The sequence below is a fragment of the Phacochoerus africanus genome, chromosome 4, assembly GCF_016906955.1.
Source record: "Phacochoerus africanus isolate WHEZ1 chromosome 4, ROS_Pafr_v1, whole genome shotgun sequence".
NCBI lineage: Eukaryota > Metazoa > Chordata > Mammalia > Artiodactyla > Suidae > Phacochoerus > Phacochoerus africanus.
The window spans coordinates 58,756,707-58,778,118 of NC_062547.1; the positions used below are offsets into that span (position 1 = coordinate 58,756,707).

General features: G+C 40.4%; 2 protein-coding genes across 2 annotated transcripts; both read left to right on the forward strand.

Annotated features, from left to right (window-relative positions):
- Positions 1-1,546: 1,546 nt before the first annotated feature.
- Positions 1,547-2,494, forward strand: LOC125125424 (olfactory receptor 2V2). The gene has a single exon (XM_047776417.1). It carries the CDS (start codon positions 1,547-1,549, stop codon positions 2,492-2,494), a length of 948 nt encoding a protein of 315 aa, XP_047632373.1.
- A 17,404-nt stretch (positions 2,495-19,898) lies between these two features.
- Positions 19,899-20,846, forward strand: LOC125125425 (olfactory receptor 56-like). Its single transcript, XM_047776418.1, has one exon. The coding sequence runs from the start codon at positions 19,899-19,901 to the stop codon at positions 20,844-20,846; it is 948 nt and encodes a 315-aa protein (XP_047632374.1).
- Positions 20,847-21,412: the final 566 nt, after the last annotated feature.

The following is a 21,412-nucleotide window of genomic DNA, read 5'->3' on the forward strand; positions in this document are numbered from 1 at the left end:
AAGGGACAAGTGAATTAGAAGGAGGCTGATGAGAGAGAGAGAGAAGAAGAAGAAGGAGAAAACTAAAAAGTGGAAACATCTTTGAAAATAAAGACAATGTTCATCTGGTGAGTGTCTGAGGCCAAAAGAGTTGTGTTCAATATGTGGTAATGCTTTTCACTCAGTTGCTTATAATTATTTATCCTTCTATTTTCTTTGGGCTCAGATATTGCTATCCAGGGAGTTTTGTCTTTTTCAGTATGCATTATTTTTATTCCTTGATTGGAAATTTGTCAGTGTAAAATCAAGCCATGTCTCTGGTTCCCTTCCACATAACATTTTTTTTTTGGCTTTTTGCCATTTCTTGGGCCGCTCCTGTGGCACATAGAATTTCCCAGGCTAGTGGTCCGATCAGAGCTGTAGCCGCCGGCCTACACCACAGCCACAGCAACGCAGGATCTGAGCTGCTTCTGAAACCCACACCACAGCTCATGGCAACGCCAGATCCTTAACCCACTGAGCAAGGTCAGGGATCGAACCTGAAACCTCATGGTTCCTAGTCAGATTGGTTAACTACTGAGCCACGATAGGAACTCCCATATAATATTTTTATAAAAAATTTTTGCTGACTTACAGACATTGAAAAATTTATGGTCTCCAGAGGAGACAGTCTGGGGGGTGGGGGGATGTGCTTGGGCTGTGGGATGGGAATCCTGTGAAATCAGATTGTTGTGATCACTATACAACTACAGATGTGATAAATTCATTTGTGTAATAAAAAAATTAAAAATAAAAAACAAAAGAAAAAGTTAAAAAAATTTTTTGATCAAAATCAAGAGAAACCCCTTTTCATTGACATGCTCCAAATAAATTAATTGGAAATTCTATCATGCAGTGAGTAAATGGTTCAGAAAGCCATGTAGAAGATATTATTAGAAAGATTTTGAATCTCCCTGGTGACCTAATGGTTAAAGATCTGGTGTAGTCATTGCTGTGGCACAGGCTCAATCCCTGGCCTAGGAACTGGCCACAGGGACAGCCAAAAAAAAAAGACAGCTCTTCAATTTCTACTAAGATAATTTAGTAAGCAGTAACATGCTTATCAGTCAACTTCTGCTGAGCCTCTGATCCTGGGGTTACTTTAAAAGTCTTACCAAAACTAAAGACTTCATTGTTCTTTTTTTAAAAATTGAAGTATATTTACTATATATAAATTATTGTAAAATATAGTAATTCACAATGTGTAATGGTATGTCTATTTAAAGTTATTATAAAACATTGGCTATATTCCACTGTTATACAATATACCCTTGTAGCTTATCTCATACCTTATATTTTGTACCTCTTACTCCCCTACTTCTGTATTGCTCCTTTCTTCTTCCTTCTCCCCAGTGGTAATGACTAGTTTGTTCTCTATATCTAAGACTTCACTGTTCCTAAAAAAAATTGGGTACAAATCATTTCTTTTCTCTATTTGCCTTATGATTTTTCCTATCAATAAAGACATTCCAGACAATCCAATACTTTTTGTTCATGTTTTCAGGTGACCAGGAACACTGGCTGAGGCATGGAGATATGGTTGAACCAATCATCCACAGATGACTTTGTCCTCCTGGGCATCTTTTCCCACGGTCCTGCTGACCTAGTTCTTTTCTCTGCAGTCATGATAGTCTTCATGGTGGCCCTCTGTGGGAATATCCTCCTCATGTTTCTCATCTACGTAGATCCTCGACTCCATACACCCATGTACTTCTTCCTCAGTCAGCTCTCCCTCATGGACCTCATGTTGGTCTGTACCAATGTGCCCCAGATGGCAGTCAATTTCCTCTCGGGCAGGAAGTACATCTCATTTGTAGGCTGTGGCATTCAAATTGGTCTTTTTGTCTGTCTTGTGGGATCTGAAGGGCTCTTGCTGGGACTCATGGCTTATGACCGCTATGTGGCCATTACCCACCCACTTCACTATCCCATCCTCATGAGTCAGCGAGTCTGTCTCCAGATTGTTGGGAGCTCCTGGGCCTTTGGGATCATAGATGGTTTCACGCAGATGGTGGTAGTAATGACCTTTCCTTACTGTGGCTTGAGGGAGGTGGACCACTTCTTTTGTGAGATGTTATCTTTGTTGAAGCTGGCCTGTATAGACACATCCATTTTTGAGAACATGATATTTGTTTGCTGTGTCATCATGTTGTTTCTTCCCTTCTCCATCATCGTGGCCTCCTATGCTCGCATCCTGAAGGCTGTGCTCCACATGCGCTCTGCTCAGGCTGGTAAAAAGGCTCTGGCCACCTGCTCCTCCCACCTGACAGCTGTATCCCTCTTCTATGGGGCAGCCATGTTCATCTACCTGAGACCTAGGCGCTACCGAGCCCCAAGTCATGACAAGGTGGTCTCTATCTTCTACACGGTCCTTACTCCAATGCTCAACCCTCTCATTTATAGCTTGAGGAACCGGGAGGTAATGGGAGCCCTGAGGAAGGGGCTGGACCGTTGTAGGATTGCCAACCAGCCCTGAAGGGCCAGGGTATCCTTCACCACCTCCTGGCTATGTGGTATCAGGTATATAATCTATTTGATCTGGCTTTGTGGTGTCGGGTATATAATCTATTTGATCTGAGTTTAGGTTCTTCTCATTAATTATGAGTCTTAGGACACCCAAAGAGTTGGGGAGGACTTTTTAAAATCAGTAATTTCTACCTCTGGTGAAATACCAGCTCCCCCCACCCCCCAATTTTTTTAGACTGATTCTTTTGTGTAATACATTAAAATAGGAAGTAGGACTTTGTAAATTCAAGCACTACATAGAAGAAAGCTCTGGGATTGATAACACTTATTATTTAAAAGTGGATTTTCTTCTACTGTTAGAGAATGCTCTGAGCTGAACTCCTTAACAATAAATGCTAATTTCTATGATTGATTCAAAGACTACTTTATGCCATACACCCTGCTATGTTCCTTATGAGTATACATAGATATCACAACTTTCTTTTTAATATACTATTTCAGACTAGCATCTTAGATGAAATCCTTCCAGATGACAAAAAAATAACCTAATAAAATTCTCTTATATAGTGCTCACCCTTAACCCTATTTAACTGAAAACTTAATAAAGGTTTATTAAAGTATATATTCTTCAAAGAATAAAGGGAGACTGGCCTAAGAAAGTGTTAAAGACTTGTTTATTGGTGTTTTCACAGTGCCTAATGCATCGAAAATACACATGAAAGTGTATTTATACAATCTTCTAGCAAAAAATAGCCATATTTTGTCATTTTCATTGCTAAAACAGGAAAATTATCGATATTGTTTCTCCTTTTGGGGATTAAGACTGAAGCATAGATGGAAGAATTTGATGTATTATTTGATAACTTATTTTTAAACATTTTTATTTGAACTATTGGTATTATTTGTATCCACAAATAAGCACAAGCTCTTAGACACATTTGCAAAGAAATCATTTTTTCTTGGGAGAAAATACACTTGGTTGCATGCAGGGAGAAGAGAGAGGACAGAACTGGGCTCTGAGAGTTGGAATAAGCCACAGGAAAGCATTTCCTGCTTTTGGTTTTCAGGCTGCCGATAATGGAGGGCTGTGGCACTAATAGTAACTATGGTTCTTAGGGTCTACCAGGGGGAAATGACTTGTTTGTCTAATCAGCATAATGTTGTTATAAATCTGTGCTGAATATCATTATGTCCATTTTGCATATGAGTAAACTGGGGCTCAGACAAGTTAAGTCACGTAACCTCACTCCCCAGATTTCCTCTCCATGTGCTCCTGGGAGAATGTGTTTGTTGGAGCAGCTGAGGTGAGCAGAAAACTTTGCAGGAGGCTCCCTTTCCTTGGAGTTTAATTGCTAAACAGGGGACAAAGGTGTGGCAGAGATGGGGTCTCTGGGGACTTGTAAAAGCAGGATCAAATCTCCCTAGCCACAACAGAGGGGTAAACAGTGAGTGGCAGGGAGTGGTGGCAGAGATAAAACCTCTCAGCCAAGAGCTATACCTGGCCCAGCCAAAGTCCTCTTCCAAGGTGAGACCTCTCCACTAACTCCCAGTGAGAAGCTCCTCCCATCCTAGTCCAGCCCTCTCCCACACTGCTCCCCTTGTGGATGAGGATGAATGTTCTCTCTGTGCTATAACTTTTGTTTCTGGAAGGCTTTTTCTTAATTCCTAAAGATTCTGCCATGGTTTTAGCACGAAGCTCTCTCTTCCATGTTTTTCTGGATTCCTTCTTTCAGGCCTATTTTCTTCCCATTTTAGTCCATCTTAATTCATTTCTTCAAAACCTTTCCAGAGGTCAGTGGAAGGCATCGGGTATTTCCTGCCTGTGGATGTTGAGTCCCACAAGCAACTCAGTCAACTCCTATTTTCAGAGGATATGAGGAGATGCTAGACTGGGAAATCCTATTCTAGATTTAGACTCTAGAGGAGTTCTGAACACACAAGTGTTTCTTTCTCCCAAATTTCTCTTTTCTACCTTCTTAGGACCCTTCCTGCTTCTCTTTCATGCCATTTTCCTTCAAGGAGATGGAACATTTGCAGGTTCCTGCACTGAGAGAAACCAGATTGCAAACCCAACTGATTGACTAGAGCAGCCCTCCCTGGGTGGTGGTGACAGTTCACAAAGGACACAGGGTTCCAGATTGGAAAACTACCTACCCGACTCTCCAGACCTTCTTGGTGTCATTGTTTATGATGTTGCTGTTTCTTTTAATTTTTGTTTATTTTAGTTGATTTACAATGTTCTGTCAATTTGTGCTCTGCAACAAAGTGACCCACCCATATATATATATACTTTCTCTTTCTTACAACATCCTTCATCATATTCCATTGAAAGTGGCTATGTATAATTCTCTGTGCTATACAGCAGGATCCCATTGCTCATCCACTCCAAATGCAATAGTTTGTATCTACCAACCCCAAATGCCCAGTCCATCCCACTCCCTCCCCTTCCCCTCAGGCAAAGATAAGTCTGTTCTCCAAGTCCATGAGTCTGTTTCTTTTCTGTAGACAAGTTCATATGTGCTGTATATAGATTCCAGATAGAAATGATATCATATGGTATTTGTCTTTCTGTTTCTGACTTACTTCATTTAGTATGAGAGTCTCTAGTTCCATCCATGTTGCTGAAAATGGCATTATTTGGTTCTTTTTATGGCTTAGTATTCCATTGTGTATATATACAACATCTTTTCGATCCATTCATCTGGGGATAGACATTTAAGTTGTTTCCATGTCTTGGCTATTGTGAATAGTGCTGCTCTGAACACTGGGGTGCATGCATCTTTTTCAATGAAAGTTTTATCCAGATATATGCCCAGGAGTGGGGTCATATGGTAGTTCTATATTTAGCTTCCTGAGGTACCTCCATATTTTTTCCATTGTGGTTGTACCAATCTACATTCCCAAAAACTGTGAAGAAGAGTACACTTTTCTCCACACCTTCTCCATCACTTTTTATTTGTTGACTTGTTAAAAATGACCATTCTGATGCATGAGAGGTGGTACTTCATAGTAGTTTTGTTTTGAATTTCTCTAAAAATTAGTGATGTTGAGCATTTTTTCTTGTGCCCATTGGCCATCTGTATGTCTTTTTTTGGAGAAATGCATATCCAGTTCTTCTGCCCATTTTTCAATTGTGTTTTTTTTTTTTTTGCTGTTGAGTTGTATAAGTTGTTTGTATATGTTTTAGAGATTAAGCCCTTGTCAGTTGCATCATTTGAAACTATTTTCTCCTACTCCATAGGTTTTTTTTTTATGGTTTCCTTTGCTGTACAAAAGCTTGTCAATTTGATTAGGTCCATTGGTTTATTTTTGTTTTTAATTTCTGTTGTCTTGGGATACTGGCCTAAGAAAACATTGGTACAGTTGATGTCAGAGAATGCATTGCCTATGTTCTCTTCTAGGAGTTTTATGGTGTTTTGTCCTAGCATTTATGTCTTTAAGCCATTTTGAGTTTATTTTTGTGCATGGTGTGAGAGGGTGTTCCAGTTTCCTTGATTTAAATGAAGCTGTCCAGTTTTCCCAGAAACACTTGCTGAAGAGACTTTTCTCCCATTTTATATTCTTGCCCCCTTTGTCAAAAGTTAATTCACCATAGGTGTCTGGGTTTATTTCTGGGCTCTCTATTCTATTCTACTGGTCTGTATATCTGTTTTTGTACCAGTACCACATTGTCTTGATTACTGTAGCTTTGCAATATTGTCTGAAGCCTGGGAGAGTTATGCCTCCGTTTTTTCCCTCAGGATTCCTTTGGAAATTCTGGGTCTTTTATGGTTACATATTAATTTTGGGATTGTTTTTTTCCATTTCTGTGAAAAATTTCATGGGTAATTTGATAGGGATTTCATTTAATGTGTAGTTTGCTTTGGGTGGTATGACCATTTTAATGATACTAATTCTGCCAATCCAGGAGCATGAAATATCTTTCCATTTCTCTGTATCTTCTTTGATCTCCTTGATTAATGTTTCATAGTTCTCATCATATGTCTTTCAAGTCATGTTTATTCCTAGGTATTTAATTTTTTGGGGTGCATTTATAAAAATTTATTTATTTATTTATTTTTTAGACATAAATTCTATTTTCACATTTTACAGACATATCATAAAAGTGATCACAATACTGTAATTGAGGGGTAAGAATCACAGATGAAAGCTTCATGTAAATTAAAAACAAACTGCACCACTATCACCGTGGCTGTCTCCATGAGCAAGGAAGGACAGCCAGCTTTACATTTTCTGACTTGACCATTTTCACAGCAAGTGACCACACCATGTGGTAAGGAGGAGGCCACCTCATTGGCAGAAGAGGGTTTTTTCAAGTTAGAAATAGTTGAACTAATGAGGAATAAAAACTGGTGAACAGGCATTTCCCTCTTTGGCATGGGTGGGCTGCCAAGATAGGGTTTATGGTCTGCACTGCTGCAGCTCATCAGTTTGGTGCCCTTAGGGGTGCAAGGATGTCAGTGCAGCACTTGGGAATCCAGCTGCTCCCCCTGCCACCCCCAACAAAGCACAAGGTAACATCTTTTAAGACATTTGTGTGCATGTGTTTCCTAAGGTGGTGGCCACTGACAAAATGACATCTCCTCACCTGCTGGAAAACTTCTTTTGGGGAAGTAAAAGAAAATGAGGAGTCAAATGATCCCTCAGATCAAACCAATGTCTGAACATCGCCTCAACATGACGTTATCTTAGGGGTTCTCCCACCATTACTCTTGCATCTAATCAGGTGAGCCTGGCGAAGAAATACACCAGCTCCACAACAATCAGATAAATCCAAGTGCAGTATAACCAAGCCACTGATGGTGGAGCAGCTTTTCATGGGCTTACTTGCTATGCATATATCCTCTTTGGTCAAGTGTCTACTTAAGTCTTTTGCCCATGTTTTAATCAGGCTGTTTGTTTCTACTAAGTTGGAGAGTTCTTTATGCATTCTGGGTAGAGACTGTCACATACCTGATTTGTAAATACTTTCTCCTAGTCTGTGACTTGTCCAGTGGAATATAACAGCACGACCTTTTTTTTTTTTTTTTTTGAGGAAGAGATTCTGTACAATTTTGCAGTGACAACCAGGAAAAAGGGTACAGAATCTCTAAATTCTGTGGCAAAAAAAGATAGGGTTTAGGAGTTGTGTAGTCCACGGAGACCTCTGAAAAACCAGAGCATCGGTTTTTACAGTAAATGGAATGTGAACCTTACAGCAAGGTAACAGGTAACAAATCAAGAGAGGCAAAAAGAGACATGTTGGCAATTATAATTAGTGAATATGCAAACAAAATAAATGTTCTGTGGCCAAAGTAAGAACTATCTCATTGGTCTTATGAAACAAATATCTATCAAGCACAATACTACCAGACACATTTTAACCAAGTAATTTCACTTCGTGGGAAAGGATCATTTGAACTGTGATGTCAGATGAGAAGTACTAAAGCTACTGGTTTGCTCTGTGCATGTTTTAAAGCATGCACACTATTGGCTAAAGTGGTGACTTCAGAATGAGTGAACCTGTTTTCAAACACTTGGAAAACGATTCCCCTTTCAGAATATTAGTAGGTCATCATCATGATCATCGTGGTTTTTGCTGGGTCCAAGATCATCATCATATGACAGAAACAGTGAATGCTTAACACTTGTGGATGAGCATGAAAACCTGGCAGCCCATGCCCCCAGTTCACCACAGGAGAGCTGGGGCACCACACTTTCCCCTCTCATGCACCTTCTTTGAGATTTACTTGGCTGCCTCCCGAGCAGTGGGGCTCAGTGGGTGAAGATGGAACGGCAGGCCTCATGCCAGAAAAGACCATGTGCACCAAGGATGGAGCCCAGTCTGTGCCTTGGCACTCTCTGCTCAGCAGGGCCTGGCACCTGTGGGGCTTCTTAAAAGGAAATGGCTAACAGGGGCCACTCTGCTCTGCATAGAAGAAGGAAAGTGAAAAATTAAGTAAATCACCCCAAACACACACATGGAAGTTTTTTTTTATATTCTTTTTCTAATATTTCACTGTTAGTATACAGAAATGGAATCAATTTCTGAATGTTAATCTTATAAACTGTTATTTTACCGAATTCACTGGTTTGAGTAGTTTTGTATGGCGTCCTTAGGGTTTTCTATATATAGTATCATGTCATCTGCATAGAGTGACAATTTTACCACTTCTCTTCCAATTTGGATACATTTTACTTCTTTTGTTTATATGACTGCTATGGCTAGGACCTCCAATGCTATGTTGAATGAAAGTGGTGAGAGTGGGCATCCTTGTCTTCTTTTTTGTCTTTTTTTTTTTACTCAATGAATTTATCACATCTGTAGTTGTATAATGATCATAACAATCTGATTTCACAGGATTTCCATCCCACAGCCCAGGCACATCCCCCCACCCCCCAAACTGTCTCCTTTGGAGACCATAAGTTTTTCAATGTCTGTGAGTCAGCATCTGTTCTGCAAAGAAATTCAGTCTGTCCTTATTTCAGATTCCACTTGTCAGTGAAAGCATTTCATGTTGACTCTCATTGTATGGCTTACTGCACTTAGCATGAGTAGTTTCTAGGTCCATCCATGTTGAATAAATGCTGGTATTTTGTTCTTTTTAATGGCTGAGTAATATTCCATTGTGTGTATGTACCAATTCTTCTTGATCCACTCCTCTGTCGTTGGACATTTAGGTTGTTTCCATGTTTTGGCTGTTTTAAATGGTGCTGCAATGAACATTGGAGTACAGGTGTCTTTTTGAGTCATGGTTTTCTCTGGATAGATGACCAGGAGTGGGATTGCTGGATCAAATGGTAGTTCTATGTTTAGTTTTCTGAGGAATCTCCATACTGCTTTCCACCGTGGTTGCACCAATTTACAATCCCACCAACAGTGTACTAGGGTTCCTTTTCCACCCTGTATAGCACTTATTGTTTGTAGAGTTTTGGATGATGGCCATTCTGGCTGGTGTAAGGTGGTACCTCAGAGTGGTTTTGATTTGCCTTTCTCTAATAATGAGTGATGTTGAACATCTCTTCATGTGTTTTTTGGCCATCTGTATGTCTTCTTTGGTGAACTGTCTGTTTAATCTGCCCATTTTTTGATGGGGTTGTTTGGTTTTTTTTGGTATTGAGTGGTGGGAGGTGTTTATAAATTTTGGAGATGAATCCCTTGTCAGTTGATTCATTTGCAAATATTTTCTCCCATTCTGTGGGTTGTCTTTTCATCTTGTTTAGGGTTTCCTTTGCTGTGCAGAAACTTTCAAGTTTAATTAAGTCCCATTTGTTTATATTTGTTTTTACTGTCATTACTCAAAGAGGTGGTTCTGAGATGATGTCACTGTCATTTATGTCAGAGAGTGTTTGGCCTATGTTTTCCTCTAAGAGTTTTATAGTGTCTGGTATTATATCTAGGTCTTTAATCCATTTTGAGTTTATTTTTGTGTATGGTGTTAGGGAGTGTTCTAATTTCATTCTTTTCCATGTGGCTGGCCAGTATTCCCAGCACCAATTTTGAACAGGGAATCTTTTCTCCATTGTATATTCTTGCCTCCTTTGTCATAGATTAGTTGGCTGTAGGTGCGTGGGTTGAATTCTGGGCTTTCTATCCTGTTCCACTGATCTATATGTCTGTCTTTGTGCTTTGTGCATATGGTGTTGATGATTGTTGTTTTGTAGTATATTCTGAAGTCAGGGAGGCTGATTCTTCCAGCTCCATTTTTCTTTCTCAGGATGGCTTTGGATATTCTAGGTCTTTTATGCCTCCAAACAAACTCTAAAATGTATTGTTCAAGTTCTGTGAAAAATATCCTTAGTAATTTGATAGGGATTGCATTGAGTCTGTAGATTGCCTTAGGTAGTATAGTCATTTTGAAAATATTGATTCTTCTAATAAAAGAGCATGGTATATCTTTCCAAATGTTCATGTCATCTTTGATTTCATTCATCAGCATCTTGTAGTTTTCAGAGTACAGGTCTTTTGTCTCATTAGGTAGGTTTACTCCTAGGTATTTTATTCTTTTGGATGCAATGGTAAATGGGATTGCTTCCTTAATTTCTATTTCTGATCTTTCATTGAGAGATATGCTGCCTATTATGTGTATTAACTTTGTACCCTGCTACTTTGCCAAATTCCTGGATGAGCTCTAACAGTTTTCTGGTAAGTTTTTAGGATGGCATCTGCAAATAGTGACAGTTTTACTTCTTCCTTTCAAATTTGGATTTCTTTTATTTCTTTTACTTCTCTGATTGTCGTGGCTAGGACTTCCAGAACTATGTTGAAGGGTAGTGGTGAGAGCAGACATCTTTGTCTTGTTCCTGATCTCAGTGGGAATTCTTTCAGCTTTTCATCACTAAGAATGATGTTTGCTGTGAGTTTGTCATATATGGCCGTCATTATGTTGAGGTAGGTTCCCTCGATGCCCATTTTCTGAAGGGTTTTTTTAATCAGAAATGGGTGTTGGATTTTGTCAAAGGCTGTTTCTGCATCTATTGAGAAGATTGTATGGTTTTTATTCTTCAGTTTGTTAATGTGGTGTATCACACTGATTGGTTTGCAGATATTGAAGAACTCTTGCATCCCTGGGATAAATCCCACTTGATCATGATGTACAATCCTTTAAATGGATTGTTGGATGTGGTTTGCTAGTATTTTGTTGAGGATTTTTGCATCGATGTTCATCAGTGAAATTGGCCTGTAGTTTTTTTTGTGTGTGTGTGGTATCTTTGTCTGGTTTTGGTATCAGGGTGATGGTAGGCTCATAGAATGAGTTTGGGAGTATCCCTCACTCTGTAATTTTTTGAAATAGTTTCAGAAGGATAGGTGTTAGCTCTTCTCTAAGTGTTTGATAGAATTCACCTGTGAAGCCATCTGGTCCTGGACTTTTGTTTGTTGGAAAATTTTAAATCACAGTTTCAATTTCAGTTCTTGTGATTGGTCCGTTCATCTTTTCTCTTTCATCTTGGTTTAGTCTTGGAAGATTGTACTTTTCTAAGAATTTGTCCATTTCTTCTAGGTTTCCCATTTTATTGGTGTATAGTTGCATATAGCAGTCTTTTATGATCCTTTGTATTTCTGTGATGTCTGTTGTTACTTCTCATTCATTTCTCATTTTATTGATTTGAGTCCTCTCTTTTTTTTCTTGATAAGTCTGGCTAAGGGTTTATCAATTTTGTTGATCTTTTCAAAGAACCATCTTTTTGTTTCATTGATCTTTTCAATGGTTTTCTTCATTTCTATTTCGTTGATTTCTCCTCTGATCTTTATGATTTCTTTCTTCCAACTAAAGTTAGCTTGTGTATTTGAGCTTTTTCTTTCTTTTTTTTTGTCTTTTCTGCTATTTCTTGGGCCACTCCTGCGGCATATGGAGGTTCCCAGGCTAGGGGTCTAATCAGAGCTGTGGCCGCCAGCCTACGCCAGAGCCACAGCAATGCGAGATCCGAGCCACGTCTGCAACCTACACCACAGCTCATGGCAATGCTGGATCGTTAACCCACTGAGCAAGGGCAGGGACAGAACCCGAAACCTCATGGTTCCTAGTTGGATTCGTTAACCACTGCGCCACGACGGGAACTCCTGAGCTTTTTCTTGAGGTGGGCTGGTATTGCCATAGACTTTCCTCTTAGAACTGCTTTTGCTGCATCCCGTAGGTTTTGGAGTGTTGTATCTTTGTTGTCATTTGCTTCTAGGCTTTTTTAAATTCCCTCTTTGGTTTCTTCAGTGATCCATTGGCTGTTTAGTAGCATGTTGTTTAGTCTCCACGTGTTTGCGTTTTTTTTTTTTTTGCAGTATTTCTTTGTTGTTGTTGATTTCCAGTCGTATAGCATTGTGGTTGGAAAAGATGCTTGATATGACTTCAATTTTCTTAAAGTTACCGAGGTTGGATTTGTAGCCCAGGATGTGATCCATCTTAGAGAATGTTCCATGTGGCCTGGAGAAGAATGTGTATTCTGCTGCTTTTGGATGGAAAGTCCTATTAATATCTATTAAGTCCATCTGGTTTAATGTTTCATTCAGGGCTTGTGTTTCCTTATGGATTTTCCATCTGGATGGATGTTCGGTCCATTGCTGTAAGTGGGGTGTTAAAGTCCCCCACTGTGATTGTGTTATTGTTGATTTCTCCTTTTAAGGTTGTTAGCAGTTGCCTTATATATTGTGGTGAACCTATGTTGAGTGCGTAGATATTTGCAATTGTTATATCTTCTTCTTGGATTGATCCTTTGATCAGTATGTAGTGTCCTTCTTTGTCCCTTAAAATAGTCTTCATTTTAAAGTCTATTTTGTCTGATATGAGTATTGCTACTCCAGCTTTCGTTTGATTCCCGTTTGCGTGGAATGTTTTCTTCCATCCTCTCACTTTCAATTTGTATGTGTCCCTAGAAGTGAAGTGGGTCTCTTGAAGAGAGCATGTATATGGATCCTGTTTTTGTATCCATTCAGCCAGTCTATGTCTTTTGGTTGGGGCGTTTAGTCCATTCACCTTTAAGGTAATTATTGATATGTATGTCCTTATTGCCATTTTATTAATTGCTTTGGATTTGTTTTTGTTGCTCTTTTTTCTTTCCTTCTTCTCCTGTTCTCTCCTCTTGTGGTTTGATGACTATCTTTAGTGTTGGATTTGAGTTGATTTTTCTTATTTGTGTATCAATTGTAGATTTTCGGTTTGCATTATTCAGAAGTTTTGATACAAGAGTTTCTATATATATGAGATTTTTTTAAGTTGTTGTTCTCTTAATTGCAAGTGCATCTCCAGTGTCCTGCATTTGTACCCTCCTCTTCTCATGATTTCTGACTTTGGTGGCATAGTTGTGCATGATGATTTCATATCTTTACTGTATATATGCCTTTACCAGTGAGCCTTGTCATTTTGGTGTTTTTGTTTCTGGTTGCAGCCTTTTCTTTTCTGTCTAGAGAAGTTCCTTTAGTATTTGGTGTTAAGCTGGTTTAGTGTTGTGGAATTCTCTTAGCTTTTGCTTTTATGTGAAGCTTTTGATTTCTCCTTCAAATATGAATGAGAGCCTTGCTGGGTAAAGTAATCTTGGTTGGAGGTTTTTTCCTTCCATCACGTTAACTATATCATGCCACTCCCTTCTGGCCCACAGAGTTCCTGTTGAAAACTCTGCCAATAACCTTATTGGGGTTCCCTTGTATGTTATTTGTTTCTTTTCCCTAGCTGCTTTCAAGATTTTCTCTTTGTCTTTAATTTTGGTCAGTTTGATTAATATGCGTCTTGGTGTATTCCTCCTTGGGTTGATTTTATATGGTACTCATTGTGCTGCCTGGATTTGAGTGCATGGTTCCTTTCCCATGTTAGGGAAGTTTTCACCTATTATCTCTTGGAATACTTTTTCTGTCCCCTTCTCTCTCTCTTCTCCTTCTGGCACCCCTATAACATGGATGTTGGTGCATTTAATGTTGTCCCAGAGTTCTCTGAGGCTCTCTTCATTTGTTTTCAATCTTTTTTCTCCTTTCTGTTTTGCGTCTGTAATTCCCACTAATCTGTTTTCCACCTTGCTTATTCATTCTTCTGCCTCCTGTATTCTGCTGTTAGCTGCTCCTAGCGATTTTTTTATTTCTGTTATTGTATTTTGCGTCTCTTCTTGTTTAAGTTTTATATCTTGTATCTCTTTGCTCAGTGTTTCCTGTAAATTATCCATGTCTGCCTCCAGTTTATTTCCAATGTCTTGCATCATCTTCAGCATCCACAGTCTAAAGTCTTTTTCCTGGAGGCTGAGAATCTCCTGATCACTTAGCTGATTTTCTGGGCGTTTTTCTTTCTCCCTCATCTGAGTTATAGTTCTCTGTCTTTTCACTTTTATAGGTTTTTGGTGTGGCAATCTTTTTACAGATAATACAGTTGTAGCCTCTCTTACTTCTGCTGTCTGCCCCCCTTGTGGCTGAAGTTGGTCTGGGGGCTTGCTGTAGGCTTCCTGATGGGAGGGGCTGATGCCTGCCCACTGGTAGGTGGAGTTGATTCTAATCCCTCTGGTGGGTGGGGCTTTGTCTCTGGATGGGATGAGAGGTGGCCGTGTGCTTGAGGAGTCGTTAAGCAGCCTGTTTACTGAGGGGCAGGGCTGTGATCCCACCTGGATTGTTGTTTGGCCTGGGGCTTCTCAGTGCTGATGTGTGGGGCCAGATTTTCCCAAAATGGCCACCTCCAGAGAAAGGCACGCTACTGAATATTCCCGAGAGCTTTGCTTTCAATGCCCTTCCCTCACAACAAGCCATGCTCACCCCTCTTTTCCCAGGATGTCCTCCAAGGACTGCAGTCAGGTTTGACCCGGATTCCCATGGAGACTTTGCTTTGCCCTGGGAGCCAGTGAACATGAAATTCTGTGTGCACCTTTTAAGTATGGGGTCTCTGTTTCCCCCAGTCCCATGGAGCTCCTGCACACCAGCCCCACTGGCCTTCAATGCCAGATGCTCCAGGGTCTCCTTCTCCCAGTGCCAGATCCCCACACTTGGGAGTTTGATGTGGGTCTTAGAACTCTCACTCCTGTAGGTGAGTCTCTGTGATACCATTACTTTCCAGTCTGTGGGGCTTCCCACCCAGGAGGTATGGGGTTGTTTATATCATGAAATCCCCCTTCCTACCTCTTTCTGTGGCCTCCTCTTTGTCTTCTGGAGTAGGATATCTTTTTGAAAGTTTCTGGTTCATTTGGTTGAAGATTGCTCAGCCTTTAGTTGTGAATTTTGTTGTTTTTAGGAGAGAAGTTGAGCTCCGGTCCTTCTATTCTTCCATCTTTGTCCCATCTCCTCTGTAAGTGTTTTGATCCCTATTTCAAATTTGAATGAAGTTTTTCTGAGTACAGTATTACTTGTTGTAGATTTTAACCTTTCATCACTTTGAATATATTATGCCACTCTCTTCTTGCCTGAAGAATTTTTGCTAAATATCAGCTGATATCCTTATGTGAATGCCTTTGTAGGTAATGTGTTGCTTTTACCTAGCTGTTTTTAATTTTCTTTCTTTATCTTTATTTTTTGCCCTTTTAGTTACAAAATGTCATCGTGTGCTCTTCTTTCAATTGGTCCCAAAAGAGATCTGTTCTTCCTGGACCTGGATGTCTGTCTCCCTTCTCAGGTTAGGGAAGTTTTCTGATGTTATGTCTTCATATATTCTCTCTTCCCCTTTAGGGATCCCTGTCATGGAAATGTTAGTATTCTTGATTTGGTCCCTAAAACAGTCCTCATTTCTTTTTATTTTTTTCCTTTCAGCATCAATGATTTCCATTATTCTGTCTTCTATCTCATCCATTCTTCTGTATTCCTATCTACTGTTGATTCCTTCTAGTCTATTTTTTTATTTCAGTGATAATATTCTTCAGCTCTGCTTGGTTTTCCTGTATATCTTCTAATTCTTTGTTAAATTTCACTGTGTTCATCCATTCTTTCCATGAGTTATTTGATCACCTTTACAATCATTACCTTGAACTCTTCAATGGGTAGACTGCCTATCTCCACTTCTCTTAATTCTTCTTCTGGGGTTTTACCTTGTTACTTAATTTGGAACATTTTTCTCTGTCACCACATTTTGCCTCATTTGATGTCTTTATTTTGATGTATGTGGTATATTGGGTCTTTTTCCCAACCCTGGAGAAGTGGTCTTTTCAGGAGATAGCCTATGCATTCAGAAGCACACTCCTGTATGGTCACCAGAGCTGTATGCTCTACAGGTTGCCACTATGTTGGCTGCATGGGACCTTCTACTAACATATGGAGGCAGGTTCATTACTGTGCACAATCTACCAGGTGTGAATAGGCCCCAGTATAGTTGATTGTCAAGCCCTGCATTGTACAGAGGCTGCCAGCCACTGGTTGGTAGGGCAAAGTCTTGACACATCTGGCTGTGGAAAGCCAAGAATCCTGTGGCTAGTGCTGGCTTGCTGATGGCAGAGCCAGATTCTAGGGTGGGTGGTTGTGGGGCCAGGGTTCCTAGATCCAATGTTACCTTTTTTTGAGTGTGGAGCCAGTTCTTGACATGGCTGGCTATTGGCTCTAATGTGCCCCAGAGCTGCTGCTGGCCCACTGTTGAGTGGGACTGGATCCCAGGGCAGCTGACTGTGGAGTCCAAAGTATGTCAAAGCTGATGTTGGCATGCTGGTGTGCATGGCCAGAGACTGGGGGCGGGAGTGGGTCCTGAGAATGATGTCAAACTACTGGTGCATGGGGCCATGGCCTAGGGTATTCTGGGGCTATTGCTGGCTCATTTGTGTGTGTAGCCTGGCTCTAGGATCTCTGGCTACACAACCCTGGGGATCCTGGAAGTGGTGTCAGTCTCTGGTGGGTGAGATGGGATCCTAGGGCTGGTGGCTGGCTGCAGGGTCTGTGGTGTCTCAGAATTAATTTTAACCAGCTAGTGAGCAAGGCCAAGGCCCAAAGGGTCCCAGGGCTGGTGATGGCCTGCTGGTGAGTGGGCTGTGTCCTGCTATATCCACAGCAGGCTGTGAACCTACAATGGTCATGGGGCTGTTGTCTGCCCACTGGTATGCACATCTGTGCCCCAATTTCTCTGGCTACAGAGCCCCAAGTATCCCATAGTTGATGTTTTGGCTTGTTGGTGTATAAGACTAGGAATTAGAGGATCCAGGGACTGGTGCCTACACATTGGTGGGTAAGCTATTCATGGAATTAATGCCATCCCACTTGTGGGCAGAGTTTGGTCCCAAGATCTCTGTATGCAGCATCTTAGGGGTTCTTGGGCTAACATTGGCATTCTCCTGTGTGGAATCAAGTTCTGGGCCATTGGTGGACAGGACCATTTTCCCAGGCTACTGTGGGTTCAAGAGGTCTTAACCTGCCATTGGTAAGCGGGGCTGTGTCCTTTCCTGTTTAGTTTCTTGGCCTTAGGTGTCCTAGTACCATGTAGACAGGCTGTTAGATGGGACTGGCTTCCAGTGTTAATAAGCTAGAGGGAGGATTCCAGAATGGCACAGGTGTCCACATGGTAAAATGAGATTCTGAAAATGGCTGCCACCACAATGCCTTGTGTGTCTATGTCCACAAGTTGAGTTCCAGTTGCCTCCTGCTTTTCTAGGAGACTCTCCAAGATCGTCTGTGTTCTGACTCATGCTCCTTTAAAATCCCTTCATCCACTCTGGGTGAGGGAGTGTATGATGATGTGTGCACCATTTAAGAGTGAAGTATTTATTTCCCACAACCCTCAGGGTCTTCTGAAAGTAAGCCCTGTTGGCCTTCAAAGTAAAATATTCTGGGGGCTCATCTTCCTAGTTCAGAAACCCCAAGCTGGGGACCACAAGGTGAGGCTTGAAGAGTACCTCTATAATTGTAATTTGCTCACTAAATAATTGTAATCTTGGTATGTTCATAGGAGAAGGTTAACTCAGGGTCTTCTTATTCTTCCATCTTGTCCTGAACTCCCCCACTAGTTGTTTATAATTATGTATTCTTTTATTTGCCTTGGGTTAAGATACTATCATCAAGGGGGCTTTATAAGGTGCATGACTTTTATTTCTTGGTTTGGAATTTGTTCATGTAAAATCAGACCATGTCTGTTCTGTTGTATAAGAAGATATTGTGGTATAGCCACTATGGAAAACAGTGTGGGGTTTCCATACTGTTTTAACTATATTTTAACTAAAATAGAGCTACTATACAATCCAGCGATCTCATTTATGGGCATAAATCTGGAGAAAACTATAATTTGAAAAGATACATGCACCCCAATTTTCATAGTAGCAAAATTTATATTAGCCAAGACTTGCAAGCAACATAAGCATCCATCAACAGATGAACTGATAAATAATATGTGATATACATGCACAATGGAATATTAATCAGCCATAAAAAAGAATGAAATGATGTTGTTTGTAGCAATACGAATGGACCTAGAGATTATTATGCTAATTGAAGTAAATAAGACAGTGAAAGGCAAATATATATCACTTATATGTGGAATCTAAAAGAATGATGCAAATTAACTTATTTGCAAAACAAAAATAGACTCACAGTCATAAAAAACAAATTTATGGTTACCAAAGGGGAAGTGAGTTGAGGGAGAAATTAAAGGTGTGGGATTAAAACACACCATTATATATAAAATAGAAAACCTACTGTTGTGGCACTGGTTTGATCCCTGGCCCAGGAACTTCTGCATGCTACAGACCCAGCCCCCAAAATAAAACACACAATAGATAACCAACAAGGAATTACTCAATATTATAATAACCTATAATAAAAAAATCTAAAAAATAATTATATATATATATATATATATGTATGCCTGAAGCACTCTGCTGTACACCTGAAACTAACATATTGTAAATCAGCTATATTTTTAAAAATATATTATGTAAATAAATGTTTTAAGTTACTGAAAACACAAAAAATTATTTTAGGAGTTCCCTTGTGGTGTAGGGGGTTAAGAATCCATTCTTGTCACTGCAGCAGCTCAGGTCAATACTGTGGTGTGGGTTTGATCCCTGGCCCAGGAAATTCCACAAGTTACTGGCATAGCCAAAAATAAATATACAAAAATAAAAATAGGGTATTCCCATTGTGGCACAGCAGAAATGATTCTGACTATAAACTCGCTCAGTGAGTTAAGGTTCCGGTGTTGCTGTGAGCTGTGCTGTAGGTCGCAGATGCAGCTTGGATCTGGCATTGCTGTGGCTCTGGCAAGGCCAGTAGCAACAGCTCTGATTATATCTCTAGGCTGGGAACCTCCATATGCCACGAATGTGGCCCTAAAAACACAAAAGACAAAAAAAAATAATAATAAAAAAATAATTTTATAAAGAAGTCTCAGTACTACTGAAGCCCTTACTCTTCTTGAGAGGTTTGGGCACCATTTCATTGCTGCGTCCCTTCACTTTGTGACTTTCCTGTCATCCCCAATATAATTACCAACAATGGCGTACAACCACAACTTTTCCTTGTCATGTGGGACCTTAGGGAGCACTTCCTTTCTGCCTAAATTTAATGTACAACAGAATGGATATCATAAAGAAACTCTCAGAACATAGAGAAAGTATCTATTCAAGCTTCATTTTCCTCCTTTTTATAACACATTAAAATTATTTCCTGGGAAAGAAATGGTCCAAGCCCTGTGAGAGATAGTCCCAAGTCCACAGGGTCACAGATAAAAGGCTCAGTGTCTTTTAGTAAAGTTAAGACTTTATCTATTAAAGGGGATTATCCAAAGGCCTATAACTGATAAAATTACTTGGTCTCCACTCTTCTGGGCACAAATACATACCAATACAGATATATGGTCAAATTCTGTGAACTAAGAGGAATATCCTATTGCTGTGCTAGAGATATAAAGGATTACCCTCTTCTATGTCCCAAAGTTTATGTTGTTAAGACCTCATGAATTACAAACATAACAGCTCGTGAAGATGTGGAATACAGAAGTCAATAAATAAATGTCAGTTAATCCAATGTTTTTGGTCTGTATTCTCAGGTGACCAGGAACATCAGCTGAGGCATGGAGATATGGTTGAACCAATCATCCACAGATGACTTTGTCCTCCTGGGCATCTTTTCCCACGGTCCCACTGACCTTGTTCTTTTCTCTGCAGTCATGATAGTCTTCACGGTGGCCCTCTGTGGGAATATCCTCCTCATGTTCCTCATCTACGTAGATCCTCGACTCCACATACCCATGTACTTCTTCCTCAGTCAGCTCTCCCTCATGGACCTCATATTGATCTGTGACATTGTGCCAAAGATGGCAGTCAACTTCCTCTCTGGAAAGAAGTCTATCTCTTTTGTGGGTTGTGGTATACAAACTGGCTTTTTCATCTCTCTCGTGGGATCTGAAGGGCTCTTGCTGGGACTCATGGCTTATGACCGCTATGTGGCCATTACCCACCCACTTCACTATCCCATCCTCATGAGTCAGCAGATCTGTCTCCAGATTGTTGGGAGCTCCTGGGCCTTTGGGATCATAGATGGTTTCACGCAGATGGTGGTAGTAATGACCTTTCCTTACTGTGGGTTGAGGGAGGTGGACCACTTCTTTTGTGAGATGTTATCTTTGTTGAAGCTGGCCTGTATAGACACATCCATTTTTGAGAACATGATATTTGTTTGCTGTGTCATCATGTTGTTTCTTCCCTTCTCCATCATCGTGGCCTCCTATGCTCGCATCCTGAAGGCTGTGCTCCACATGCGCTCTGCTCAGGCTGGTAAAAAGGCTCTGGCCACCTGCTCCTCCCACCTTACAGCTGTGTCCCTCTTCTATGGGGCAGCCATGTTCATCTACCTGAGACCTAGGCGCTACCGAGCCCCAAGCCATGACAAGGTGGTCTCTATCTTCTACACGGTCCTTACTCCAATGCTCAACCCTCTCATTTATAGCTTGAGGAACCGGGAGGTAATGGGAGCCCTGAGGAAGGGGCTGTATCATTGCAGTACTGTCAACCAGTACTGAACAGCCTGGTTATTCTTTAACTGGCTCAAATACCTCCTGGCTTTGTGGTTTCAGGTATATAATCTATTCTATCTAGTCTAGGTTTTCTCATTAATAATGAGGCTTGTTATACCTGAAGGGTTGACGAGGTTTTTTTAAACTATAAAACAGTAGCCTCTAACTCTGGTGAAACAGCTACCCCACTTGCCACCCAAACATTTTGGACTTATTCTTCTATACAATGCATTAAAATAGAAAGTAGGGCTTTGTAAACTCAACCACTATGCAGAAGTATGGTCTGAGATTGTTATCACTTATTATCTAAAACTGGAAATGGAATATTACTCAGACATAAAAAAGAATGAAATAATGCCATTTCTGGCAACATAGAAGCAACTAGAGATTCTCATGCTAAGTGAGGTAATCAGAAAGAAAAAGAAAAAATAACATATGGTACCACTTATATGTGGAACCTGGACGATGGCACAAATGAACATATCTATAAAACACAAACATAGAGAATAACCCCTTGTGGTTGCCAAGGGGGCTGTGGGAGGAAGTAGGATGGACAAGGAGTTTGGTGTTGG

What these genes read in the sequence shown, in the direction of transcription:
- LOC125125424 (XM_047776417.1), top strand. Translation starts at nt 1,547, where the DNA reads ATGGAGATATGGTTGAACCAATCATCCACAGATGACTTTGTCCTCCTG.
- LOC125125425 (XM_047776418.1), top strand. Translation starts at nt 19,899, where the DNA reads ATGGAGATATGGTTGAACCAATCATCCACAGATGACTTTGTCCTCCTG.